At 35.3% G+C, this 26990-nt stretch overlaps 1 protein-coding gene across 3 annotated transcripts in view; it reads left to right on the forward strand.

Annotated features, from left to right (window-relative positions):
- plxnb2b (plexin b2b) overlaps positions 1–26990 on the forward strand; it is a gene marked incomplete at its 3' end in the record, with an annotated part of 146209 nt that overhangs the window by 113189 nt on the left and 6030 nt on the right. For all 3 annotated transcript variants that reach the window (XM_052597729.1, XM_052597731.1, XM_052597730.1), the window contains 19 exon segments: positions 1770–2881; positions 4170–4358; positions 7794–7919; positions 8366–8466; positions 9226–9352; positions 9796–9952; positions 11179–11290; positions 11723–11834; positions 15080–15181; positions 16698–16790; positions 17207–17294; positions 18840–19003; positions 19323–19471; positions 22470–22581; positions 23080–23216; positions 23302–23484; positions 24856–24967; positions 26520–26720; positions 26794–26973. In XM_052597729.1, the coding sequence (XP_052453689.1) occupies positions 1772–2881; positions 4170–4358; positions 7794–7919; positions 8366–8466; positions 9226–9352; positions 9796–9952; positions 11179–11290; positions 11723–11834; positions 15080–15181; positions 16698–16790; positions 17207–17294; positions 18840–19003; positions 19323–19471; positions 22470–22581; positions 23080–23216; positions 23302–23484; positions 24856–24967; positions 26520–26720; positions 26794–26973 (3555 nt within the window).

The raw sequence follows: 26990 nt of genomic DNA on the forward strand, positions 1-26990 counted from the left end.
CTAAGCAAAATTCTCCTTCTGAACTCCGTTTAGGGCCAGATTTACTAAATGGGGCAAATTAACGTTAGACCACAATTCAATTAAAGTGCAGATGGGAGGGGACGATTCTACAGGTGATTTACCAACAAGTAAACTAAAGTCTCAATCTGCTTTTGATTTAATCTGCTCTCAAATTCACTCATAAGCAAAAGACTCAGTATGGTCTTCATTTGAGCTCATTGCTGTTTAGGAGAAACAACTGAGATGTTACAGAAACCTCATTTGTGATTTATGTTTGTGATTAACTTTGGGACACAAGCAAAAGTCAAAATCTTCTCTCAATTTAATGTCTTTGTTGTTTAAGGAAAACACTTGAGATGTTACGAGATATGTTGCGTTGTTTCTTCTCTACAGTGTCAGTCACAACTCCAAACACATTAAGAATTCTCTTTACTGAGAAACAACTGAGACAACGCAGAGATCCCATTGGATGGTTAGTCACACTTTGCACCAATCTACACCTGATTTCCACCCAAACTGCTGCAGTACAGTACAAGAGCAAAAACGTCCTCAGGACAAAGTAAAAGAATAACAAACCACTTCCCGAAAAGAGGACGAGCGACGTAAACCAATTTAAGCCACCATTCTAAATTAAAAAGAATTGTTTAAGGGTATGAACTAAAAAGGGCAGCTACATTTACGTGAAGAAATGGAATTTGTAATAAATGAGCTTCGTGATCAGCAGGGAGAAGGTGAAAAAAAGATGAAAATTGCCAATAGAAGGGCAGGGGTTTTTATGTAAATGAATGCGAGAGCTGAAATTAACTCAACCCTCAGGGTGAGTGCGTTATCACTTCCCTGCGTCGATGGAACTCCAGGGAATGGCAGGTTAACATCATAAAACAGCCAGCCAGGTTTGAGCCTCGTCAGGCTATTTAATTTGAAGAATGTTTCTCCGAAGGGATGAATGGGCTGAGAGATTGAGTGTTGTGGTTGAATCCACCTGTAGTGACCTTCACCAACTGTTGGAGTGCTCATGTGTATGCGTGTTCACTTTGTGGACACTTTTTCACCTTTCTTTTTTACAGCAGTCGATGCCATCCTGCTTGCTATGATGTTCTGTGTGGTTGCTATTATGTACTGAGTCATTGTTCTAAAGAGTTTCAATTGGGGCCAGGGGTTGTTAGGATGTTGCTCTAGAATTGCTATGTTTTAGTGGGTGTTTATGTTATGGTGTGGACATTAATATGATGTTCTGGTGATTTTGTTTATGTTTTGGAGGTTGTTATGGTGCTTGTAAAATGTTATAATTGATTTCTGTGGTGTTTTGGGTTGTACTAAGAAGTTTCCAGGGTGTTCTGTGGAGTTTCAATGAGTTTTTAGGGTTTTGCTAGGGTGTTCTAGGAGGTTGCCAAAGCATTCTGAGGGTTGGTAGGGTATTGCTGGAATGTTTTATTGGATTGCTGTGATGTTTTGAGTGGTCTCTATGATGTTCAAGGGGTTTTCTATGATGTTCAGAGTGGTTGTTCTAAGAAGTCTCTGCAGTGTTTCAGTGGGTTTCTAGGTTGTGTTTGTTTTCTTGGTGGTTTCTAGGGTGTTGCTTGCGTGGTTGCTAATGTTTTTACAGTTTTAAAGCATATGAGCAACATTAATAGTAATGTAATTAGCATAAACCTCAATTTTATACTTTCTTAACCATGCATTTCAATGCCCCAAGAAATTGTCACCACAACATCCGAAATTTGCATCTTGTAATTTGTCCTAATTCAAACTATTTTGTATTTTTCCAGCAATGGCCACCTGGTTACCAGCTGTCCTACTGGTGCTACAAGTAACCACTGCATCTTCTGAAGAGCCCATACTGGAGTTTTCCACCGATACACCCATCAATAATGTGGCGCAGGACCTGCAGACTGGCCGTATTTACCTGGGTGCTGTCAATGCCATTTATCAGTTGAACTCTTCATTGTATCTTGAGGCCAGAGCTGAAACGGGGCCCAAGAAAGATGCGAGGGGTTGCACCCCTCCTGTGTCTACTTGTCAGGACCTGAAAGACACCAACAACACCAATAAACTCTTGCTGGTTCATTCGGATAACGGGTCGCTGATAGTCTGTGGGAGCTTATACAGAGGAATCTGCTCTCTACTCAACCTCACTAACGTCAAAGAGCAGATATACTACAGCGACAGCAAAGGGGAGCGGACCTATGCCGCCAGCACAGAAGAGCACGTTTCCGTGGTAGGAGTCATGGCCGTGCTTGAAATTGACAATAAACCATTCAGCGTCTTTTTAGTCGGGAAGGGCTACGGAAGCATGGATAGCTCCAAACTCATCAGCACCAGAATCGTGCAGAACTACCGTGAATGGGTGGTGTTTGAGAGCATCATCGAGGCGTCTACGGTCCAGGCGGTTCCCTTCGTGCCCAAGTATCTTCATGACTTCCGCTTCGCCTTCAAAAATGACAACTTTGTCTACTTTCTCTTTTCACGCACTCTCGGCAGAACAGACAACAAGAACTTTACTTTCGTTTCGCGCCTCTGCGAGAACGACAATCACTATTATTCGTACACGGAGCTTCAGCTTAGTTGTGGTGTGAAGAATCGTTACAATAAAGTCCTGGCCGCATATTTGACAGACCCCGGGAAAGAGCTGGCCCAGGCCATGTCTGATTCCGGAGATTATGGGAATGTCCGGGAATGGGATAAAGTCTTGTTTGTGGTGGCTAGCTCGGAGGAAGGGGCCACCGAATCAGCTCTGTGTATGTATCCCCTTAAAAACATCAACCAAAAACTCTTGGCCATCGTTACCGCATGCTACACGAACAATGGCAAGATTGACGACAGATTAGTTGTGGAGAGTCCCTATACGTCGAGTAAAGATGAGCCATGTGTCAAACATGATGTGAGTAGCAGCTTTTCATAATATTGATCAAAGAGGAAAATTTATTTCTTGCCATCTTAACAACTGACAGTGTTTAGCGTAGCTTTAATTTTTTCATTTTATTTGATATTTTTGATATTTTAATTGATTTCTACATTGATACCCGTTATTTACAAGGAAGTTGTCCCAGTGGTGTACCAAATCCTGCCAGATTATGCATCACCTCGTTAAAATTTCCTAATCCCAACCCCACCCCTAATTCGAAAACCCCTCCCCCACACCTACTGCTTAACCTACTGTACCAATACTAGGGGATACATAATCTAGCAGGCTGCAGAATTCTGCACGACATCGTCTACTAGGCTATTGCATGTGAGGATCATTTATAGCCTTTTCTCACAGCAGCTGAAATAAAGGTATCATTTTGATGGTGGATGGTAATCCAAAAAGGATTATTTGCTTATGAAATACAAGTGAATGATATTAAATTATATTCCAGTTTTAAATGTGCTTCTGATACCAGATTACGGTTTTGATTTTAAAGACAATCAGTTCGAAGGGAACATAATTAGTTTTTTGGGTTAAAAGAATTTATTAATGTGAAATTTGAATGGTATGACAATTAGAGATTAGACTGTACAGAAATTGAAATCTACACACTATACTCATAGTCAGACCTGTGCCAGAGTACAACCCACACAAAGAAGATAATTCCACACACAGCTGCAAATGCAGATTTTAAAACAGAGATGTTGACAAAGAGGCAAAACTTACGGACTGCAGCTTTATTTATATATATATATATATATATATATATATATATATATATATATATATATATATATATATATATATATATATATATATAAAATACTTTTTATATTAATTTAAGAGATGATTTGATCTATTGATCAAACACTTTGAACCCTTTGAAACTTAGTTATATTTATAAAAAATGAATAAATGTATATATTTTTTAAAACTTGAATGTAAACCAGCTCCACAATTGAGTGATTTCACTACTGCTAAAAATGTGTTTTGGAAAAACTACAGCAAAAAGGAAATAATTTTTATGTTCTTTACATACAGCATCCAAAGGGTAAAGATTTACAAAATGTGCTCTTTTATAACCCCTTTAACTTCTGTGATGCTGTGAAAGAAAATACTAGGAATAATTTTTTAGAGCTGGAGCAAGTTATTATATTTTGATGAAAGATTAACAAGACAAGGCCAGTAGCGTATAAATAGCACATTTTGATATCATGTTTATTTTAGTGTCTGTTTCCCTAAACTCTTTGTTGTCTTGCAGAAAGATATATTGAACCAGAACAAGTGCGGAGCAGATTTTCTCCCGTCTCCATTGGCCAGTCGACAGGAGTTTGCCTTGAAGGCCAATCCGGTCTTCATCAGGCAGAACCTGCTGACCGCAGTGGCTGTGGCTGTCGAGAATGATCATACCATTGCTTTTCTGGGACACAATGCCGGAGAGGTGATCAAGGTGAGATAAGGGTGCACAAACCCTTATTCTGAGGTGCTATAACCTATAGCTTTGAGGTGTTTCACCACTCTCTGGAAATAAAAGTAGGAATGTATTTAAAGTTATGTAAGAAAAACACCTCTGAATGTGAAATATAAAGAACTGGTTTATAAGGGATATCATTCGACCAACAATGAAAACCATGTGCACACCCTGAAGCCATTGCAACAAAATCATCAATTCCTGATAAACTGTCACTAAATATCACTAAGAAATTGAGATGGCACTGTATATAATAATTTTCATACATAAAACATTAAATGTGGACATTGCTTTCGGAGGTGAATTTTTTATAAGACAATGAATACTTTTAATTTAAGAATGAGCATAACAACATTTCAGATGTCGAGCAACAAGATTTGTCCACTGGTTAGTCAGGCATGTCGTCCCATAGCGTAAATACACTGAACAAAATGATAAACACAACACTTTTGTTTTGGCCCCGTTTTTCATGAGCTGAACTCAAAGATCTAAGACTTTTTCTATGTACACAAAAGGCCTGTTTTTCTTAAATATTGTCTAAATCTGTCTAAATCTGTGTTAGTGAGCACTTCTACTTTACAGAGATAATCCATCCACCTCACAGGTGGGTATCAAGATGCTGATTAGACAGCATGATTATTGCACAGGTGTGTCTTAGGCTGGACACAGTAAAAGGCCACACTAAAATGTGCAGTTTTATGACACAGCACAATGCCACAGATATCGCAAGTTTTGAGGGAGTGTGCAATAGGCATGCTGACTGCAGGAATGTCCACCACAGCTGTTGCCCGTGATTTGAATGTTTATTTCATAAGCCATCTCTAAAGGCGGTTCAGAGAATTTGGCAGTACATCTAACCGCCCTCACAACCGCAGGCCACTTGTAACCACACCAGCCCAGGACCTCCACATCCAGCATCTTCACCTCCAAGATCATCTGAGACCAGCTGCCCGGACAGCTGCTGCAACAATCGGTTTGCATAACCAAAGAATTTCTGCACAAACTGGATGGCAGATAGAGTATATGGCGGTTTGCTGATGTCAACATTGTGGATCGAGTGGCCCATGGTGGTGGTGGGGTAATGGTATGGGCAGGTGTATGTTACGGTAAATGGTGGTTACAATTACTGACTTGTCCCCCCCTACCCCACCCCCCCGGCCAGCTCATGAAAAATGGGGGCAAAAGTGTTGCATTATAATTTTGTTCAGTATACCTTTGTGAGGTATTTATTCAGCATCTCCCATTATTCGCATTAAAGGGGGGGTGAAATGCTCGTCTTCACTCAATATCCTGTTAATCTTGAGTACATATAGAGTAGTACTGCATCCTTCATAACTCCAAAAAGTCTTTAGTTTTAATTATATTTATAAGAGAAAGATAGTCTGTACCGATTTTTCCCGGAAAAACACGACCGGCTGGAGGCATGACGTGTGGGCGGGGCTAAAGAATCACGAGCGCCAGTAGGCTTTTGAGTCGAGAGCATGTGGAAGCTGTGACATTACCATGAAACCATCCAAAACAAACCATGGCTAACAGTCAGATTCAGCCATTTATTTATGATCTAGAATCAGATCCCGAGGCTGAAACTGAACGAGAGCAGCAGCAGCAACGACTCGCTCCGAGCGGGGCTTGAACCCGGGTCTCCGGCATGGGACGCGGACGCACTAACAAGGAGGCAGAGATATTTGAAGCAGTTTTACTCACCGCCTGCGGTTCCAACACACGATCGCGACCCTTTTTCGTTGGGATTGCATCATCCTTAAGAATAAACGATACGCAAATCCGTCGTCAATCTGGGCCTTGTTTGTAAAACAAGCATCTTCGAAATGCAGGGAACAAACAGAAACACTTGCACAACTCCGTTGATGCTCTGTAAAAATAAACTCCATCCACTGGTCCCTTAATGCTGTTTTTTTTTTTGGTAATCTGTGCAGGGTTGTCTTGCCCTGGCAACCAAAAACACACTTCTTTTGTGACTTTTCGCGACGCTCTCGCTCTGATCAGTGAATGTCTGTTGTGCTCTCAGTGCTCTGCTATACGGGAGCACGTGCTCTTCCGGCAGAAGTGCCTCAGGACCCATATAAGGAAATTCCGCTCCATCTAACGTCACACAGAGCCATACTCGAAAAAAACTTTCCGAAACTTGTGACAAACCGGAAGGAGTATTTTGGGAACAAAAATACTCCTTCAAACGTACAACTTAATTTTTGAAACTTTGTCCATGTTTAGCATGGGAATCCAACTCTTTAACAGTGTAAAAAACTCAGTATGCATCAAATAGCATTTCACCCCCCCCCCCCCCCCCCCTTAACCTTTTTTCACAAATTTTCAATTTCCATCACTTTTTTCTGATGTGATACTTCAAAATGCACATAATACAGGATGATACAATCATAGCTAATGAAATAGAATTTAACTTTTTAGATTAAAAAAAAATTAAACATCATAAAAGATGACCAAATGACTTATGCACTGTATTCTTCAGTCATGTAATTGTTTATGGGGAATTTTTATGAGGAAAAGCTCAACATTTAAGTATTTTCCTTTGTTCATGTTCGAAGCAGCAATGTGAATGAATCTTTTGAGTCAGTTGAATCTTTTCAGTGAATCATATAATGCACTATACAAAACTAAGCGATTCATTCATGAATTAAACTGATTCTGTTCTCGAGTTCAACTCTATGATTGCTAGTGATTACCTGGAAAAGAGCAACCAGCAAAGTCATACTGGTTTGAAACAACACGAAGAGACGTAAATGACACAATCCTCATTTTTGAGTGAACTAACCCTTTAACTAACTTTTCCTCAATGTAAAAATAACCAAAAATTGACAGCATGTAGGAGGACGCCGGAAAGAGGCCTTGTTAAGGAAATGTTGAAGAAATTTAAGACAACCAATTAGCGAACCGCTACAACCAGCTGGCTACCCGGTGTCACACACCTGATTTAGCATGCGCATCACAAAGCTGGAGTTTAGGCTTTGGCAGGTGAGGTGTAGCGAATGTCTGACAGAGGGATGAAAGAGAAAAAGATATTGCTGTCACAGAACCCAGACACAACTAAACACGTTAGACGATATAATAGAAATAATGAACCTCTCGCTCCACTTGAGTCCAATTCGTACATCCCTATAAAAAGGCTTTGTTAGAGCTGATTATCTGTACCATAGACTGATGAAATTGAGCGATAGATAGATAGATAAAAACAGTCTAGCAAACGGAGTCGGGTTTTATGGTCATTATGCGTCTTGTAGGCTATTATTTGGAGGTTGACGGGTTGTCAGGTGCGGCTCAGGTGCGTGGGACGCACTGAAGGGGTTTTGTGTGGTCCGTAAATATGACAGATGTGTCCTGTCCTGTGCTGGGCTGTTTAATTGTGGGTTTCTCTGTGTCTATTGTTCTCTCTTTACCCAGGTACATTTGTCAAGCCATCCAGAGGCGTATAACCCCGGTCCAGGCTACAAAACCAGCGGATACATAAATAAGAACCTTTTCTTTGACAAAGCCCAGGCACACTTGTACATCACCACTGAGAAAAAGGTACGAGGCTGGAGTCATTTATCATAGACGGTGTACTAGGTAGTGGCTCGTTGATTATCGCCGCCTCAGGAAACACATGATTGCGACTATTTCAGCGCATTGTGTTGTTACGCCTCCTGCTGGTGTTGAAATATATGTTATTATCAATAAAGTGTACCTCCTGAGCTTATGACCTTACGGTGGTGTAGTTCTAGTATTGAAATTATGTGCTGTTTGCGGTCTTCTCTGTAATTTTCTGCATTTAATTAGGCTCTAATCTTCATTTAGAACTGATTTACTTAAAAAAAAAAAACTACTTTACTTTTTATGGCTTTGACTATTTTCTCCTTGGGTATTTTTAAAATCTGTTGAATTGCGACTGGTTTTGTATTGCATCCTTTAGATGCATCCTAGCACCACTGAGTGCGACTTTACTTTAATAATGTCATTGTTTTGCGGTCGTGCAGATCACAAAGGTGCCCGTACAGGCCTGCCATCTGAAGTCAGACTGCCAGTCGTGTGTCGCTCAGAGAGATCCGTACTGTGGCTGGTGTGTCCTGGAGGGAAGGTACCCAGATTTTTCGACTTGAAATTGTGCTTATGTCTAAGTTTATTACGTTTAAATCCACTGAACTTGACAAATAAAATAGGAATAAAATAAGTAATAATAATGAAATCTATTATAAATAAAATAATAATAATAAAACTAAAATATGCATGCAAAATAATATATTATATATTTATTTTATATTTATATATTATATTTAAAAAATATATATGTTTATTTTTTATTACTGTGTATACTGTATGTAGATTTATTTTTACTTAAACAATTTAATTAATAATTTTTACTGTATTCCTTTATATTCTTTTAAATGTGAACTGATTGTATTTTTTCCGATTGTTATATATTTTATATATTTAAATAGCATTTTTTCCGATTTTTATATATTTACAAAATATATATATACAAATATATATAAATTTACTTTTTTAACAAAAAAATGCTTTGCTGTGTTCCTGTGGCTCAGTGGTAGAGCATTGGGTTAGCAGCACAAAAGGTTGTGGGTTCGATTCCCAGGGAACACACATACTGGTAAAAAAATAAATAATGTCTAGAATGCAGTGTAAGTCGCTTTGGATAAAAGCGCCTGCTAAATGCATAAATGTAATCTACAATGATTTTATTGTATTATTTACAGAATACAAAATTGCAATGTTATGACTCAGTTATTGTGTTTTCCCTGAACATAAGTGTTGTATTATAATATTGTTGCATTTAATTGCATGAGGAGTGTTATGTTCTAATGCGTTATTGATTGCGTAGATGCACCAGGAGATCGGAGTGCAGTCGCGCGGAGGAGAAGAACGGTTGGCTGTGGAGTCCGATCCAACAGTGTGTGAAAATCGTCTCTTTCCACCCGCCAAATCTCAGCTGCTTGAAGTCCCAGCAGGTACCAGGCTGAGTGTCGCGGACACAATTACCAGAGCCTTATTTTTAAACCAGACTGCTCAGCGCTGATTATGAGAAAAAAAGCTGAGCATGACTCCCACACAATGAGGCCATATTGGTGAACAGACGGTGAAAACACAATGGGCGCCGATGGCGTGTTTCGAATGCTGTTGTAAAGGTGCTGCTGTTGTGTTTTGAGCGTGTATTCTCTGATTACGGGACGTGTGTGTGAAGAGGGCGCTTCTAGCTGACTTATTGAGAGGAATGTTGTTATTTGTTCAAGAACACTCTTATGAAATCTTAACAATTATTCAGTCACCTCACTGTAATCTGTGTCAGTGTAATCTGTATGTGTAATAGTATCAAAGAGTTCAGATTGAAATGATGGATTGTTTTGCTCCTTTCTCTCATATCAGAGTTGAGAGTTTGTTCAATGTCCCTCAGGTTGAGATAAACGTCCGAGCGCTGCCGGTCCTCAGAGATTCAGACCGTATCCACTGCACCTTTGGCTCTTATCAGAGCGTCGCCAGGATGGTGGACGGCAGAATCAGTTGCCGCTTACCTGAACAGCATCTTATACCAGCGACACCTGCGCACCAGGGTACGTCACCACCCTGAATGAATGGTTTAGTACTCTAGCCCTAATGATTTTATCTATTCCTGAAAGCATCTCATTTTGTATTATTTTGTATTACATTTCAATCACATGTATTTACAATTTTCATTCAATTATTTATTATTTCATTTACTTGGCTACAGTTGTTAAATTGAAGTATGATGTGGCTTTTAAAGCAGTAATTTAAATAAATAAAAAATGTGATTGGTAATTCAAGATTTTATATATTATAATGTTATTACAATTAATACCATTAATAAAATTAATATATTTTTTTTTATATCTATCTTTTTATTCTTGTTTTTAATTTTTTCATTCATTTATCTTTCCAAACATTTATTAAAATTATTGTTATTATTATTACTAGAATTTTTATAATTCATATAATGTCGCAGTCCAGTTCTTGAAATGGTCCAGAATTATGTGGGATTTAAAAGAATAGTCTTAAAACTTAAATAAAATTATAATAAAGTTTTTTAATTTATATATATATATATATATATATATATATATATATATATATATATATATATATATATATATATATATATATTATTTTTATTTTTATTTTTAATTAAAAAACTTTATTATAATTTTATTTTATTTTATTATGAATTTTATATATATATATATATATATATATATATATATATATATATATATATATATATAGTAATAAACAATTTTATTTTTATTTTATTAATTATTATGTATTATTTATTTTATTATTGTCATTTATTTAAACAAATGTTAAAAATATGCAAGTACAATGTATTTTGATAATTTATATTTTTCCTTTTATTATTTTATTTTCATGCTATTTCAAACCTGTATTTTGTTCATATCATGAAATTTCACACTGGTTTTCAGCATTTCATAGTAACCATATCTGTCAAGCTACTAAAAGAAGACAGTCTGACTAATCTTCTCCTCCGTTTAGCTGTCTAATTTGTGAAGAATCACTATTTTGAGTTGTTTCTTTCCCCTAAATCAGTTGATTTGCTTAAAAAAAATCTGACGATTGCTTTAATTTCAGTCTGTCCTCATCCAGTAGTTCAAGTAATTCCTAAAACTACTTCAGGTCCACTTACAATGTTCATCAGGACTTCTTAAGGCTGTTTTGCTACTGTATCTTTAAGACTTTGAGGCTGATGACCTTTGCTATGATTGGTTAGCACCTTCTCCTGACCCTCTCTGTGCATTTGTTGCAGATTTCGTGGCGGTTCCGGTCCACATCTTTGTGAACGGTAGCGTGGAGGTGGCGTCCAGCGAGTACAAGTTCTACAACTGTGCAGCGACAGTCCGGAAAGCAGAAAATACGCCGTACGTTAGCCGTGTGGGCTCCTATTGTCAGCGAGTGTGTGTCTCCGCTTTATGCTGACACCACTGTGTGTATAATGAATACGAGCATCTGTAACGATGAGGTTTACTCATAAATTGTAATGCATCACTGAAGCTGGAATTGAATTTGCTTCTATAGAGACTTGCTTACGTTTTTTTTTCTCTCTCCAAGAGCAGGAAATTGCTTTCGTTTCTCATTCATTCATCACACATGAAAGTCGATCCCTCATCTCGTTTTTTTCCCCTTCTCCTTGTGTTTTTTAAGAGCTCTGGGACATTGCTGATGAATGAGTATTATTTGAAGTGCACCGGGACTATATGCTTTTACTCCAAACATTTACACACTGATGAACAATGTAACTAGAACTCTGATTTGAAACCTCTGCTTTAATCGCTCGGCGTGTTTCTCCGCAGATGCACTTCCTGTGTAAGCAGCGCTTGGGGATGCCAGTGGAACATTGTGGCTCATACCTGCACGGATCTGAGCGATGCAGAAACCGGCGCCAATATAATCAAACACAGACAGGTACTGAACACAGAACCAAATGAGCTCACACGCACCATTTTCTTCCTTTTTATCAGTATTACAGTCCATTACACGCCTCACTTATTAAACATACACTACTGGTCAGAAAAGGGTTTTTTGTAAGGAAATTAATACAGAAATTTTATAAGAATGCATTATATTGCTAAAAAAGTAAAACATTTATAATGATAAAATATATATATATATATATATTTGAATAAATTATAAATGTATGCATATAGCAGACACTTTACAGTGCATTCAGGCAAAAAAATTTTTTACTTAACATTTATTTACATTTATATTTATATATTTAAGAAAAATCTTCTATTCAGCAAAGAATCCTAAATTAAAAGAGATAATAGAAATATTAATTTTATAATAGAAATATTAATAATACAATAGAATAGAACAGAATAGAATAGAAATCAAAATGCAAATGCAGCCTTGGTGAGCATAAGAGAATTCTTTCAAAAACCTAAAAAAATGTAACCAAATAAAACCCCTTAAAACCAAACCAACTTTTTACTGATTTGTACGATAACAAAGCATCATAAAATGTATTCAATTCTAAAAAATAATGCTGAAAAGGTGTTCACAACCATTGTTCTTCATTCAGCATTTTTGAAAGGAAACAGAAAGAAATGCATCTGCTGGCCATCCTTGAGTTGTTTGAACTGCCAGCGTTGTCATAATGATGTCATCTGTAAAGGATAATTGTTTATGAATGCATTTGGTAACGTTTTAAGGAATGGTTCACCCAAAAATAAAAATGTGCTGAAAATGTACTCACCCTTAGGCCATTAATATCAGATTTGGAGAAATATGTAGCATTGCATCACTTGCATAGCAATGGGTCCTCTGCAGTAAATGGGTGCCGTCAGAATGAGTGTTATTATTTTATTATAAACTCGCAGTTTTTCACTTCACCAGTCATTAACTGATGGACTGGAGTGGAATTAATTACTTGTGGATTGTGGTGATGTTTTTATCAGCTGTTTTGACTCTCATAATGACGGCACCAGTGTTAATTTTGACACTAAATTTTAATTTAGTTTTAGTCTTAGTCTTTTGACTATAATTCTTTTTAGTTTTAGTCAAGTTTTAGTCATCTGATTTGTTTTAATTTTAGTCTTATTTTAGTCGACTAAAATTGCTTGGTATTTTAGTCGACTAAAATAAGACTAAAATCAATAACAGATTTACTAGACAATTTTTTACTGCTGGTATAGGAAACAAACTTAACCAAAATATATAAAACACAAATTCAACTTTATTTCAACACAACTGTGTCTTTATTTCGATTCAAAAGCTTTTATGCAGCAACAAACACTGTCATGATAATGTAAACAATAACTAGCTGCCAATTGACCATCAATAAAAGAAAAATAAAGTTAGGTCCTGGACCTTAAAGCTTACAGCTGAGCTGAACAATAAGTGCATACATTTAAAGTAAATATTTAATAAGTTGGGTGGATAAAAAAAGTAACAAGATTTTATAAGGTATTCATTTGTCTAGCAATATTGTATGTTTTAAATACTACAATATTGCTAGATTAGTATGTATAATGATAGGATGTGAACATTCATGTTTCACATGACTAATATAGAAATATTTGTGATATTGTCAACAAGTAGAACATTATAAAATATACTAAACATTAGTATTAATCAAATGTATGTATCATAATATTACGTATTAGCATCTAACTTGATAGGGGCTATTTTACAGTACTTTTCAGTTCGTAATATTTAATGCTACAACATCTACGCACTGCAGTCTTCCAATTTTGCTTAGCTCAATAAACAAAAGAACATCGTTGTGAAATTACATTTGAGAAAATGTCCGGGTGGCTCGTCTGTAAATGTCTTTTCAAATTGGTTGTGTTCTTGCCACGAATGAGCTCTCCGCGTGCTTTACACTGTTTTGTTTTGTTTTGTTCGTCGTCAAACGTGAAGTGAGCTGTGGACATTTTGTCGCTCTTTTAGACATCACTTCTTCGAATGCCGTCTTCCCGGGAGCTCATTTAAAAACTGAAAACCTTTGCTTCACGTCTCAATAAGTCAGGCTCTGATTGGTTCTCTTCTCTCATGCAGTCTGTTCTGTTTTGCCGGTTCTTTTGTTCATTCCTCGCATCTCTCCCGTCTGCTGATTTGATTTTCGTCACAGTCTATTTTCGTCTCGTCCTTTATTCGTTGACGATAATGTCAATCAATTTAGTCATAGTTTTAGTCTCCATCAGTGCCTTCTTTTTTAGTTTTCGTTTCGTTTTCGTCCGCAAAAATATATTTGTGACGAAAATAATGACGAAAATATTTAGTCAACGAAATTAACACTGGACGGCACCCATTCACTGCAGAGGATCCATTGCTGAGCAAGTGATGTAATGCCACGTTTCTCCAAATCTGATGAAAAAACAAACCCATCTATATATTAGATGACCTAAATTTCTCCAAATCTGTTCTGATGAAGTAACGAACTAATTTACATCTTGGATGCAATTATTATTATTATTTTTTTGCTGTACTATTCCTTTAAGACCAGGAATGTGCATTAGACAAATAAAAACATCTTCTAAGCATTGCAGTATTGCAGATTAGGATCCGTGCTAAAAACAACATGTATGAAGAAGCACACATCGAGTAAATGTCTCAGTGATGTATGTCTGCTATCAGCACCATTGATTTAGGCCACTTTGATTCGTTTCATGTGATTGTCGTCTTCAAACACCATACCCAACTGGTCTAGATGTTTTATTTATTTATTTATTTATTTATTTTCTCAAAACCATTTCTTGAAGCATACAGCTGAATCATTATCGATATCCAGTGCCAGTGATTTCAGAAATGGCCTCCACACTCTTTGATATTTGCTGCTTCCTGGAACAGCCACACATGGCTGATGAAATGGACACAAACTAAATGACTTTACTCTGAAAGTTTTAATGCAAAACACATTAGCTGAATCAGCAAAATAAAAACGAAATGGAGGGGGAAAAATGGATTATATGCAATTATGCAATTAGACACAGTCGCCAATGTCAGTGAGTATATAATAGATTTCAGCTGTAAATAAACTGTTTTATTCATGCACGTCATCATAGTTAATGAGTTTTTCAGTTTCAATGGATGTTCATTAATTTTTGTCAGATGTAAATTAAAAATTGCTCAGAAAATTGCTGTGGATTAGTGTGGACTTCAGCAGATTCAGCTTTCCTGAGTTCTCAGTCTCCTCTGTGTTCTAGAACAAGAGCTGTCCACGGTTCGAGAATCCAGATCCCGTCCTTATCCCGGTCGGATACAAAACCCGCATCAGTTTTGAGGGCATCAATCTGGACCCGTACAAGGTGACTTCTGTTTCTGCTCATCCTTCATTTTCAAGGTCACAAGATCATTCAAAGTCATTAAATCAATATATTTGTCTCGTTTCCCGACACGATTGTGTAGTATATTAATTAGGGCTGTTTAAGTTCATTTAAATGTGTTTGAATAAACCTCATGTGTTTATTAAGTAACCTAATAAATCACTAATAATATATCTAATATATATTAAAATATTGTACGTAATATAATATAATATGTATATTTTAATATATAATATAATATTTAAATTACAGTCATTATTAATTACATTACAGTTACAAAATATAAATAAAATAAAAATATGAATGAATACTAAAAGCATATATTAATGTTTATATTAATAACCTTACGCCTTTTTAAAATGATACAAATACATTTTATTTATATAATCAAAAAAAAATTTAATGTAAAATTGACAACCCTAATATTAAGATATTCAGAGGTTATATCCATTGCCAAATTATTTTTATTTTATTATTATTTTTATAATATTTTTTTTATTTGTTGCTATTATTATTATTATTATCATTATTTATTAGAATTGTATTATATGAATCTAATTATTTAAATATATATATATATTGGAAAAAATAAAAAAAGTTCAGCATTTATGAAATTATTTATATATTTGAAATTGAAACATCTCCAGCACTTGACCAACTAATACTAGCACTTTTTAAAAAAAAAAAAAAACCTGGCTACGTGTTCTGTGCTAGACTAACTGAGACTTGTCATGGCACTTGTATACTGTTGTTGTTCTCTTGTTGGTCTGATTGCTTATATTGTTCTCATTTGTAAATTGCTTTGGATTAAAGCGTCTGCTAAATGATTAAATGTAAATGTGAATATTCTACACATGTATGTGTGTGTGTATAGTGGAACAGTATTAAGAACCGCTGCTGTAGAACGTTGACTATGAAACTTGTGAATCCATTAGAATCATTACAAGACAGAATCATGATTCATATATGAACAGATTTTTACGTGCACCTAGTTTTCTCATCCTCTTCTCTAAAGCAGCACAGTATGGCCCCGCCCCCTTTGTTGCATGTTCCCAGGGGCGGGGTTTATCTGGGTTTGTGACATCACCAACCCGGGAAATAACTCGTTGTACTCCCTACGAGCCGTTTTTGTTGCCATTACACTGCCAGAATTTTTAATTTCCGTCTGCATTGAACTTTCAGCGCCGCAACTTTGCAGATCTTTATACTCAAACAGCAACATTACACACTAACATACAAAAAAAAAATTAATACAAGTCGCAATCAACCACCCCTTTAAAAGTTGTTTCGAAGGGAAAATACTAAATGAGAAAAAGATTTTTGTCCGTGCACTTAAAATGCATTTCGTGATCGGTTATAAATCGTAATTCAGTTTCCTCTAAACAGATCTGTCTGATTTTTGCTTGTACTTTATTTCCAAATTTGTTTCTCCATAATTTCCTATCCTCTTACCTGTGCATAAATGCATTATTTTTCATTTCGAATCGTGACACTTCAGGGCCGTGATTTCACCATCGGAACAGAGCTGATGAAGTTTGAGGAAGATGTCAAGACAGAGCCGGTTCCCTTCTACTCTTTCAGCGGTTATGTGGTTAGTTTCTCTCTCTCACACACACACACACACACACACACACACACACACTGATCTGTTTCTCTCTCTATCCACATTTTGATTGTTTTTCCTCTCCTGTAAATCTTTTTATATAAAAAGCTCTTGCTAAATGATACACAACCAATTACCACCGTAAAGAGACAGCTACCTCACTTCAGCTGCTCTTCTGGGAGTTTGAGATTATAGCTCCCCCTGTTGGAAAGTCTCCAACCTGTACTTCATCTCTAGTGTTTAATGTGGAGAGAGCTGCACATACTGTTCAGCTGCTTTTTGACGTCCTGCCAAACTGCCCGTGGATACGGAGAGGATTTATTTTTTTACCTGAGATGAGCTTGTGTCCAAACGAGACGCTTCTGAAAGCGCGTCTGACTCGCTCTCTGATCTGTCTCTTCTAGTTTTCCTTTGACAAAGCTCACGAGACCAGCGTGCTGTTCCACGTAAGAGACAAAAAGACGGGAAAGAAGATCGACAGCAGTCTTAACGGTAATCACTCTCGCTTGCTTTTAATCATTTACTCAGCCATTAAACCTTTCTTCTGTGGAACATGAAAGGAGATATTTTGAAGAATGTGCCGGTTGCTCAGGAAACTACCATAAACGTTTCCTGAAATGGGATACACTATATTCCAAGTCATCTGAAGTCATTCAGTCGTTTTGAGTGATGAACTGATCAAAATGTGAGATGTTTTTACTTTCGAATCTTCCCCTTTAAGGAAATGATTTGACTCTCATGAGCACTCAATGATCTGTCGGTGAGCTATCAGTTATCAGCTATCTCATCAGTTTGGATATGATCATTTAGATTGGTTTCGTGAATCAAAAGAATGATTCATTCGTAGCTTAAATTCAGTTGTTTCACACTCAAAACCACTGAATGAGTTTAGAAGTCTTCACTATATACAGTAGCACACGAGTCACATGAACCATTTTAATGGTCCTTTTGTGTCTTTTTTTTTTAAGCTTGTAATCGACATTCCTTATCAATTATTACATACGTTTCTATTTTATTTGTTATATACATAAATTAATATGCAAAAAAGTCTTTAAAATGAAAAGAAATTCCTTCTGGTTTGGACCGAAACATGAGTAAACACGGACAGAAATTCAGACTGTAAAATCAGATCAAAGATTTGACTCGAAAGAATGATTCATTCACAAATTGAGTTTAAAAACATAAGCAACTCAAATTCAGTTGTTTGTCACTCAAGAAGACGTGACCACAGTGCATGAGTTTAATTATTTATTTATATTATGTACCTTTTTGCGTAGTTGTACACAAGTAAATGATGACAGAAAATTTTAACTGGTTTTGTGAATTAGATCAACTGATTCATTAAAAATGATTCATTTACCTGTTGTGCTTCACTACTTCTCATATTACAAGTTAAGTTTTTCACCCAAAGCCAATAATTTATTTATATTATATTATGTAAAATGCTCTGTATTTAGCCTTATTATTTATGTAAAACATTAAATGCATTATTTATTTTATTTATATTATTCATCATTCCATTATTTACTTATTGTATTATTTATGCGAACTGTTCCTACAGGTTTAGATATAACACAGAATTTTTTATTTTGGGGGTAAATTATACCTTATTAAACGGATTGTTACTGTCCTTAATTCTGATTGGCTGAGCCACGTTCAAAGCTTTTGTAAATTACTCTACAAACATACACCTTTTTCATTTTTCTCGGCAACCACAACTGATCCTGAAGAGCTACTTTGTTTGGTGGAAGGATACTGTTTTTATTAATATCATTACACTTTATTTTCTCCGTTTTATTTTGTGAACCTTACCATGTGTATGGAATAACCGGTTTATAAAAGCAATAATCCCTGTGAAGCCGTGGTTTACAGTGAATTTATAACAGCTAAGGGGGTTTTAGGCACTCCGCTTGGCATTATAAATTCACTGTAAACCACAGCTTCACGGGGTTATTGCTTTATTTTAAACTTTGTTATTTATTTTTTTATTGAAGTCCTAAGTTCATCTGGTGGTCTGCCTCTGGGTCTGTGTTTCAGTCACTCTGTACAACTGCTCTCTGGGACGTGAAGACTGCAGCCTGTGTAAGAGCGCCGACCCTAAATACCAGTGTGTGTGGTGCACGCAGACCAGCTCGTGTGTGTATGAGCTGCTCTGTGCCTCGAGAGAGCCGGACGAGTGTCCCGACCCCCAGATCACTGACGTGAGTCTCCGCTGATGGCATTTCACAAGCCAATAACCATAAAACTCTCAGATTTATGAAACATTTTCTGAAATGATGCTGTGATTTCGACAATCCTCAATACTCCGAACACAGCCCAGAAAGGTCAAGCAATAATTTATAACTTTCCTCATTCTCTTTTCCAGTTTTCGCAAGTAAAAATCAATAGAAACCTTAATTCATGTTCTAGACACGTGGCTGAATTACTGCTGGGAATACGTTCACTCATTTAGAAAAGTTTGTCTTTTACTGTTGTTTTAGTGAGATTGGTCATCTCTGGTGGTTTTATAATGTGTTTCAGATCACGCCGAGATACGGGCCGCTGAGAGGAGGAATAGCTGTCACTATTAAGGGCTCGAACCTGGGCATCCAGAAGGATGATATTAAGAACATCACAGTGGCTGGAGTGCCGTGCAAACACCTGCAGGAACAATACTCCGTCTCCACCAGGTAACATCCGCAGAAGAGTCGCTCTCCCTGAATAGAGCGCAAAAAAAGTCTGTGACTAAATGAATGGATATCATTTTTTCAACATGTGCTATTGAGATGTCTTTTTATTTTCTCTGTTTACAGAAATTACATTCTTAAACCGTGATTTGTCATAATTGTCAACAAACCTAAAAATTAAAAAGACCATCATATATAAAAATTATATTTATAGATTAGCTGCTTTGGAGAAGAGGATATATATATATATACCTCAAAATAAAAAAAATATCAAATGATTAAATCGCGATTAATCGCATTCCAAAAAAAACTTTTTGTTTACATAATATAGGTGTGTTTACTGTGTATATTTATTATGTGTATACATAAATACACACACATACATGTATATATTTATTAATTTTTACATGTATATATTAAATATATTTTTATATGATATAAATTATATGAATATATGTAAATATTTTCTAAATATAGGCTGTATGTGAGTGTATTTATATATATATATAACTGAATATACACTACACACACACATTTATAGTGTTATACATTTATAAAAAAAATTTTTTATATGTATATAATTTAATTGTTTATATTTTTTGTAATAAAAGTTCCTTTAAAAAATCCTAGAAAAAACTCCGGTAACAGGGTTGAATTATTGAGCTTGATGAATGCCATCCTTGTTAAAATATTTACAAAAATGGATTGAAATTTTAAATTGTAATAATATAATAATAATATAATATATTATTTAAATACATTTGTAAATATAGTCATTTATAATTTTATTCATTTAAAGGCAATTAATTAATTTTAATGTTTTATTTCTGTTATACACACATATGAAAATATATTAATAATTTGCTTTATGAATGTATAAATGTATTAATTTACCAATTTTTACTTACAAAAATGTAATTAATGACTTAATAATTTTCTAAATAATAAATATGTAATAAAATAGTAATTAAACCACATATTACTACATTTATATATACTTATTATATATACATAAAAAAAGCTTGATGAATGTGGTCCACGTTAAAATATTTATAAAAATGGACTGATATTCAAAATTATTAGGAATTTAATATAAGATATTACGAGGTTGTATACTTTTCATTATCAGATAAAGTATGTCTGACTTCTGAGGTGGGACAGGCCAAAATCATGCAGGGAGGGAGGGAGACAATTGATTTGTGTAAAACTAGTTTTATGTCATGTAATAGTTGAAAAGTCATATACCGTATCTAATAAAAAAACAATAGGATATCTTGATAATTCCAACTTTACTCCAGTATGGCTTCATGTTAGCATTTTCACATTTATACAGGAATAATTAAACAGGTTTGGTTACTGCAATTCATCCCAACACTTTTCATGAACTCTCACAAAGTGTGTTCGGTGTTGAACGAGCGCTTTCATAAAATCAAATCCCTGCAGATCTCTGTGCTACCAAATGGCCTGATTTCCAGCGAACGTCCTGTTTGAGAAATCTGGTTCATTCAAAGCTTAATTAAAAAATAATTACCCAGAATTCAAGCATGTCAAAATGCCCCCAAGAAGGATCCAAATAACGTGTTTGGGAAGCTGCTGGAGGTGTCGTATTGTGCTTGAAATATTAAGCGTGCACGAGTTTGTCTTTGTGTTTCCTCTTGTAGAACAATGTTGGATTTGTAGACGTTTGAAATGCGGGGCATGTTGTGTGGATTTGGGGCTTTTCTCACAGCAGTGTCAGGCTTGTCTGAGTCAGTGATTCTACATCAGGGTTCATCAGCTCTGTTGTGAGCGTTTGTGTTTGAAAAGGATCTTTCACAGGAGAGTTTGGCTTCAGAATGGTTAATAAGCTGTCAGAAGAGTGTGTTTGGGGAGGATGGAGCCAGGTTTCGGGGGAACAGAGGACCGGTTTTCTGAGTTGGTCCCTTTTGGACGTAATGGATCTGTAATCTGTGGGACCGGTGTTAATTAACAGCATCTGTTCAGAATCAGCACTGATGTTTCAGGTTGGAAAAGTTGGTCCAGCGCTAACGAATCTGGTCTTTTGCCCATTTTGACCTCGTTCAGAATACATTAGGGTTAAAGGAATGTTCCAGGTTGAATATAGCTGAAGCTTTATGAAAAGCATCTTTGATTTGGTGTGTGCAGAAAATTATTCCACCTCGCCCTTCAGTCGGTAGAAACTATAAGATAGTAATGCAAAGAACATATCATTTTTTTTTTCTAAAAAGGATTAATTAACTACATTTACATTATCTACTCACACACACACACACATACAAATATATATATATATATATATATATATATATATATATATATATAATATGTAAAAATATTTATGTATATGCATTTAATTATATGTAGATAATATACATGAAATAATAATACACAATATTTTCTAATAAATTTGTAAATGTATTAATTTACTATTTTATTTATATTACATATAATATAATAATTAAGTTATTAAATGTAATCATTTACTATTTTATTATATACTGTATGTATATCTAATACAAAATTGTGTATATATGCATTTATTTATATGTAAATATAATTTAATACATGTATTTAAAATGTTATTAATATTATTTATGTAATTATTTTTAATATTTAATATATATAATTCATATATTAAAATTGCATGTAAAAATATAAACAATATAATGTCGTTAAATTAATTATTTGTTTAGTGAATGTCTAAATGTAGTAATTTACATTTAATATACAGTTTAATATAAAAGTATTTATATTATTTATATAAAAACATTTAATTACTGTATATGTATTTGTATGTATTTACGTATTACATTTATTATTTGTTTTTTTTCATTTGTTTACCTAAAAAAAAATGTTAAAACAAAAAAGCTTAAAATTCTACAAAAGGAAAGTGTAATTTCAGTTTGTAAAAAGTGATTTTCTTGCTTATGAACTATGTAACGCAATATATACAGTATACACTTCTTTTTATTAAAGTAGTAGTTGTATATTTTTCTGGCAGTGTGGTGTGTGAAATCGGTCCGGCCAAAATCGACAAAGCCGGAGAGGTGGAAATCATTGTGGGCAGAGGAAAGAAAGGCATATCCACACATCTGGTCCGCTTCACCTACAGGGTAAGTCACGATTCTACATTACCCAGCATGCACTGCTCACGCAGTAATTGAGTGAAACTCTGCTGCTGTGTGAGTCCACAGGAGCATCTCTCTGCGTGCGTCATGTAATGCTGGGCTGTTTTGTGTGTGGCCGCTGGTCTTATGCTCCTGCAGGCCTCATAATTATCACCGCTGACGGCTTTAGAAGGGTTTATTGCATCAGTTTTCAGGGAGACAGGCTGTCACAGTCGCTCCCGCGGGGAAACGTTGAGGGTGTGTGTTTGTTCGGCACACTCTCGGACAGCACACAGATGCATTTCCTTGGATTATGTAATCATTACAATAGGATGGTAATGCATGGGACGGCTGTCATTGCTGGGTATTTGCAGTTTATGTGCACATTATTACTTCAATATTGCAGTAGATATGATTTATTTGAATGAATAATTAGTTATATCATGTGAAATGGTGTGTGTGATATTATTTCACTAATGTAATATGAGATCTTCGTCTCTGTAGGACCCTGTAGCACAGAGCGTGTCTCCTGAACGAGGTCCTAAAGCAGGAGGAACCATCCTCACTATCGCTGGGGTGGACCTGGACACCGCTTCAAAACAAGACCTTCAAGTCATGGTGGGCGATGTGCCCTGCCGAGTGTGAGTGCATCATGGGAAATGCCGTTTCTGTCATTTTCATTAGATTTGCCCTCTTTGGTTCACTTGTGCTCTTCCTCTCTGTCAGTGAGAGCTTTGGAAAGCGGATGACCTGTAAACTGTCGGAGTATCTGGGCGATACGGTTCCGTCGCCTCACCTCACCGTCAGAGTCCAATACGGCAAACACACCACAACCAGCATCAGCACGGCCTTTCAGTTCTCCAGCAACCCCTCTGTGTCCGACCATCAGCCCAGGAGCAGCTTCATCTGGTCAGTTCTGCTCGGTTCCTCACCCACACAACCAGTACATCATTACGCTTTCATCATTTGTACCCCCATCAATACTGCTTTTTGCTAGACATTATTTAAATAAATATTATTACAATTATTATTATTATTATTATTATTATTATTATTATATAATAATTATTATTATTTTGAGATATTTTAATTAATGTAATATGATAATATATATAGTGTTGTATGTGTATAAAAATGATAAAATATAAATAAGCATAAATATGCTAAATATTTTTATTAATTAGTTGTAGAATTTTTGTAATTTTTGTATACTTTAAATATATAGTTCATATCTGATTATATTGTATCATATATATATATATATATATATATATATATATATATATATATATATATATATATATATATATATATATATATATATATATATACACACACAATTCACACACTCAATTTTATATATATATATATATATATATATATATATATATATAATCTATTATTATATAAAAATCTATTATTATTGTATATTATATTATATAAATTTACTACATATATAATAAATTATTAATTTATTTTTCTCTATTGCTAAATGTAACATTTACTGTTTTATCATATATGTATATCTAATAAAATAATTGTGTATATATGCATTTATTTATATGTAAATAATATAATTGAAATACATTTGTATATATATTAATTTACTATTTTATTTATATGATTTACACATGTATATGTATACATATTTTTCTGAATTGCTAAATGTTATAATTTACTATTTTACTATGTATGTTTATCTAAAATAAATGAACTGTATATATGCACTTATATGTAAATAATTTATGTAAATAAATTTAATCTATTTACTTTGTTTTATTTATATAGCACGTAATTATTTACATTTATTAATTGAATGTGTGTATATGTATTTATACTGCATGTATTTTTATATTATAAAAAATTATTATTTTTTTACATAAAAGATATCTAAACAAAAATGTTTCTAATTCTACAAAAGGCAGGTGTGATTTCAGTTTGTAAAAAGTGATTTTTTGGGTTATGAACTATGTAAAACAATATATACAGTAGTTTTGTGGTCCTCAAAAGCATGTCATACTTGTACGATATATTTTCCAGAGATATAGTATAGTTAAAATAGTTTTGTATATTTATTTTATAATTTTTTATTATTATAAAATATAAAATGTACATTGTAGTATAATATATATAGAGAGATATACACGCCTTAACATTATGTTAAGAAGATTATTTTATATTATAATAATTTTATTTTATATAATATACATTTTATTGTACACTGCCCTTCAGCAGTGTAACAACAAGTAAAATATAAAAATATATTACTGTGTATTTCAGTGGTGGCCGAGCAATCCTGGTGCTGGGTTCTGGGTTTGACCTGGTCCAGAAGGCTTCTATCAGGGTGGTGGCGTCGGCTGGAGAATGGTCCACACAGACCGTCCCAGAAGAGGTGAGAAGGAGAAACACCAACAGCGGCTCTCGAGGGAAACATCACTTGCTGTTTGGTTTTCATTTGATCAGTTCCTCTCACTTGCACGAATCGCTCAGCTTCTGATTGAAACGATGAGAGCTGCTCCGATCTGAGGCGCTCAAGTTACGAGACGGAGATTAAACAAGCATTTATCTAACGAAAGACTTGATGAACGCTTCATTTCATCTCTCTTATCTGAGGAGAAGCTTTTGTACTCCATCCCTTCCTCAGTGCTTCCATCGCTCTTGCTCCATCTGTCTATCTATCAGATTTTCCGCCCCCACTTTTAGGGACTTTTGCTGCTCCCTCTCAGAATATCAATAGATTTCCCAGCTGCAGTGAAATCTGTTCCTCTGTTTTGCTGAGGACTTTCAGTCCATGTCATGGTTGGACATTAACGGGGGCTTCTGGGTAAAAAAATGCCAACAAAATGAACAAAAATGCCAAATAAATTTGAGATAAAGGGACAAAAATGGCCCTTGTACAGTTTAAATAAATATATTACTGCTGATGCAATTAAATTCAAATGTGAAAAATTATTGAAAAGTGTCACTTTGTGTAATTAGGAGCCCAGCCTCAAGTGATCTATCTGTTATATCTTTGTTATATCTGTATCTTCTTCTTCTTCCGCTCTTCAAGTCTATGGCAGCCCATTGAACTGCTTGCGAGAAAGTTATGAAATTTGCCGCACAGATTGAGAACAGTCTCATCATTCAGCATACCAAATTTGGAGGCTCTAACTCAAACCCTCTAGCGCCACCATTGGGCCAAATCTGCAATCATATTTCTGCTAATAACTTTTGAAATATAAGGTATAGAAGCAAAGTTCTTTTTTCATCTGATTTCCTGTCAAAGACAAATACATACTAACATTAAGACATTAAGAAAAATGTAAAATTTTTGTTTATGATTTCTGAACAGTTAGGGCAAAAATCATAAGGTGAGATGCATCAACCGATCAGCCGATAAACGGTTATCCCTTGTCAGCCAATTTGAGCGTAGGCAATTTTGAATTTTGTAATAAAATACTGAATATTACGAATGCTTTAGTGTATTGTTTTGAATCTCATAGAACCGCTTGTGGGAAAGCTATGAAATTTGGTACAAAGATAGAAAACCATCTCATCATTAACCACAATGAAGTTTGAGTCTCTAACTCAAACTCTGTAGCGCCACCAACAGGCCAAAGTTGCACTCATGTTTCTGCTAATAACTAGATTGCTCTAAAAGCAATTCCTTAATGGTTTTATCTGTTCAACGAAATTGGTTAAGTTCGTCTTTAGAGCATTCTAAAAGTTACTTTCGTAAAGTGCATTAATCTATGACAAAGTTGTGCAAAAATGGACATGAGACTACATCATAAACAATAAAGTGTAGATATGATGCATAGAGATTCGTTTTGAAGTTTTTGCATAACTTGCATGACTCAGACTAGACTAGCATCATGGACCATGTTTGTCTGTGTAGGCAGAATATGACGTGCTGTCTCAATTTACAGAAGTGATGTTAACACAGTCTCTTATTTTGTCAGTTTGTAGAGAATTGCACATTCAAAAACGACACCTTGATCACGTTTGTGTCACCTGCGGTCAACGAGTCTCAGTTCTATAGGACGTACGTGCAGCTGGATAACCTCCAGACCGAGCTGACACCGTTTGAGTATCACCCCAACCCCACGTTTGATCCCCTCAGCAAGACCGTAATCACTGAGAACAGCATGATCATTGTGAATGTGAGTATCTGCTCGTGATCTCATTCAGACAGCGGTTTTTCACGCGAGTAAACCTGATTTTGTTGTGTCTCAGGGTCGTGGTTTTTCTAAAGCGATGACGGCGAATGAAGCGCAGGCGTTTGTGGGAGACATAGAGTGTAACGTAAACACGTTACAGGATGAAAAATTATTCCTGGACCCGCCGTCGAAAGTCCCCAGTGCTCGATCCAAGAGACAGAGGAGAGACACCGGCTCTGACCCGCTCGACCTGGTGGTGAGACAACATCCATC

This window comes from Carassius gibelio, chromosome B25 (assembly GCF_023724105.1).
Source record: "Carassius gibelio isolate Cgi1373 ecotype wild population from Czech Republic chromosome B25, carGib1.2-hapl.c, whole genome shotgun sequence".
NCBI classification, from domain to species: domain Eukaryota; kingdom Metazoa; phylum Chordata; class Actinopteri; order Cypriniformes; family Cyprinidae; genus Carassius; species Carassius gibelio.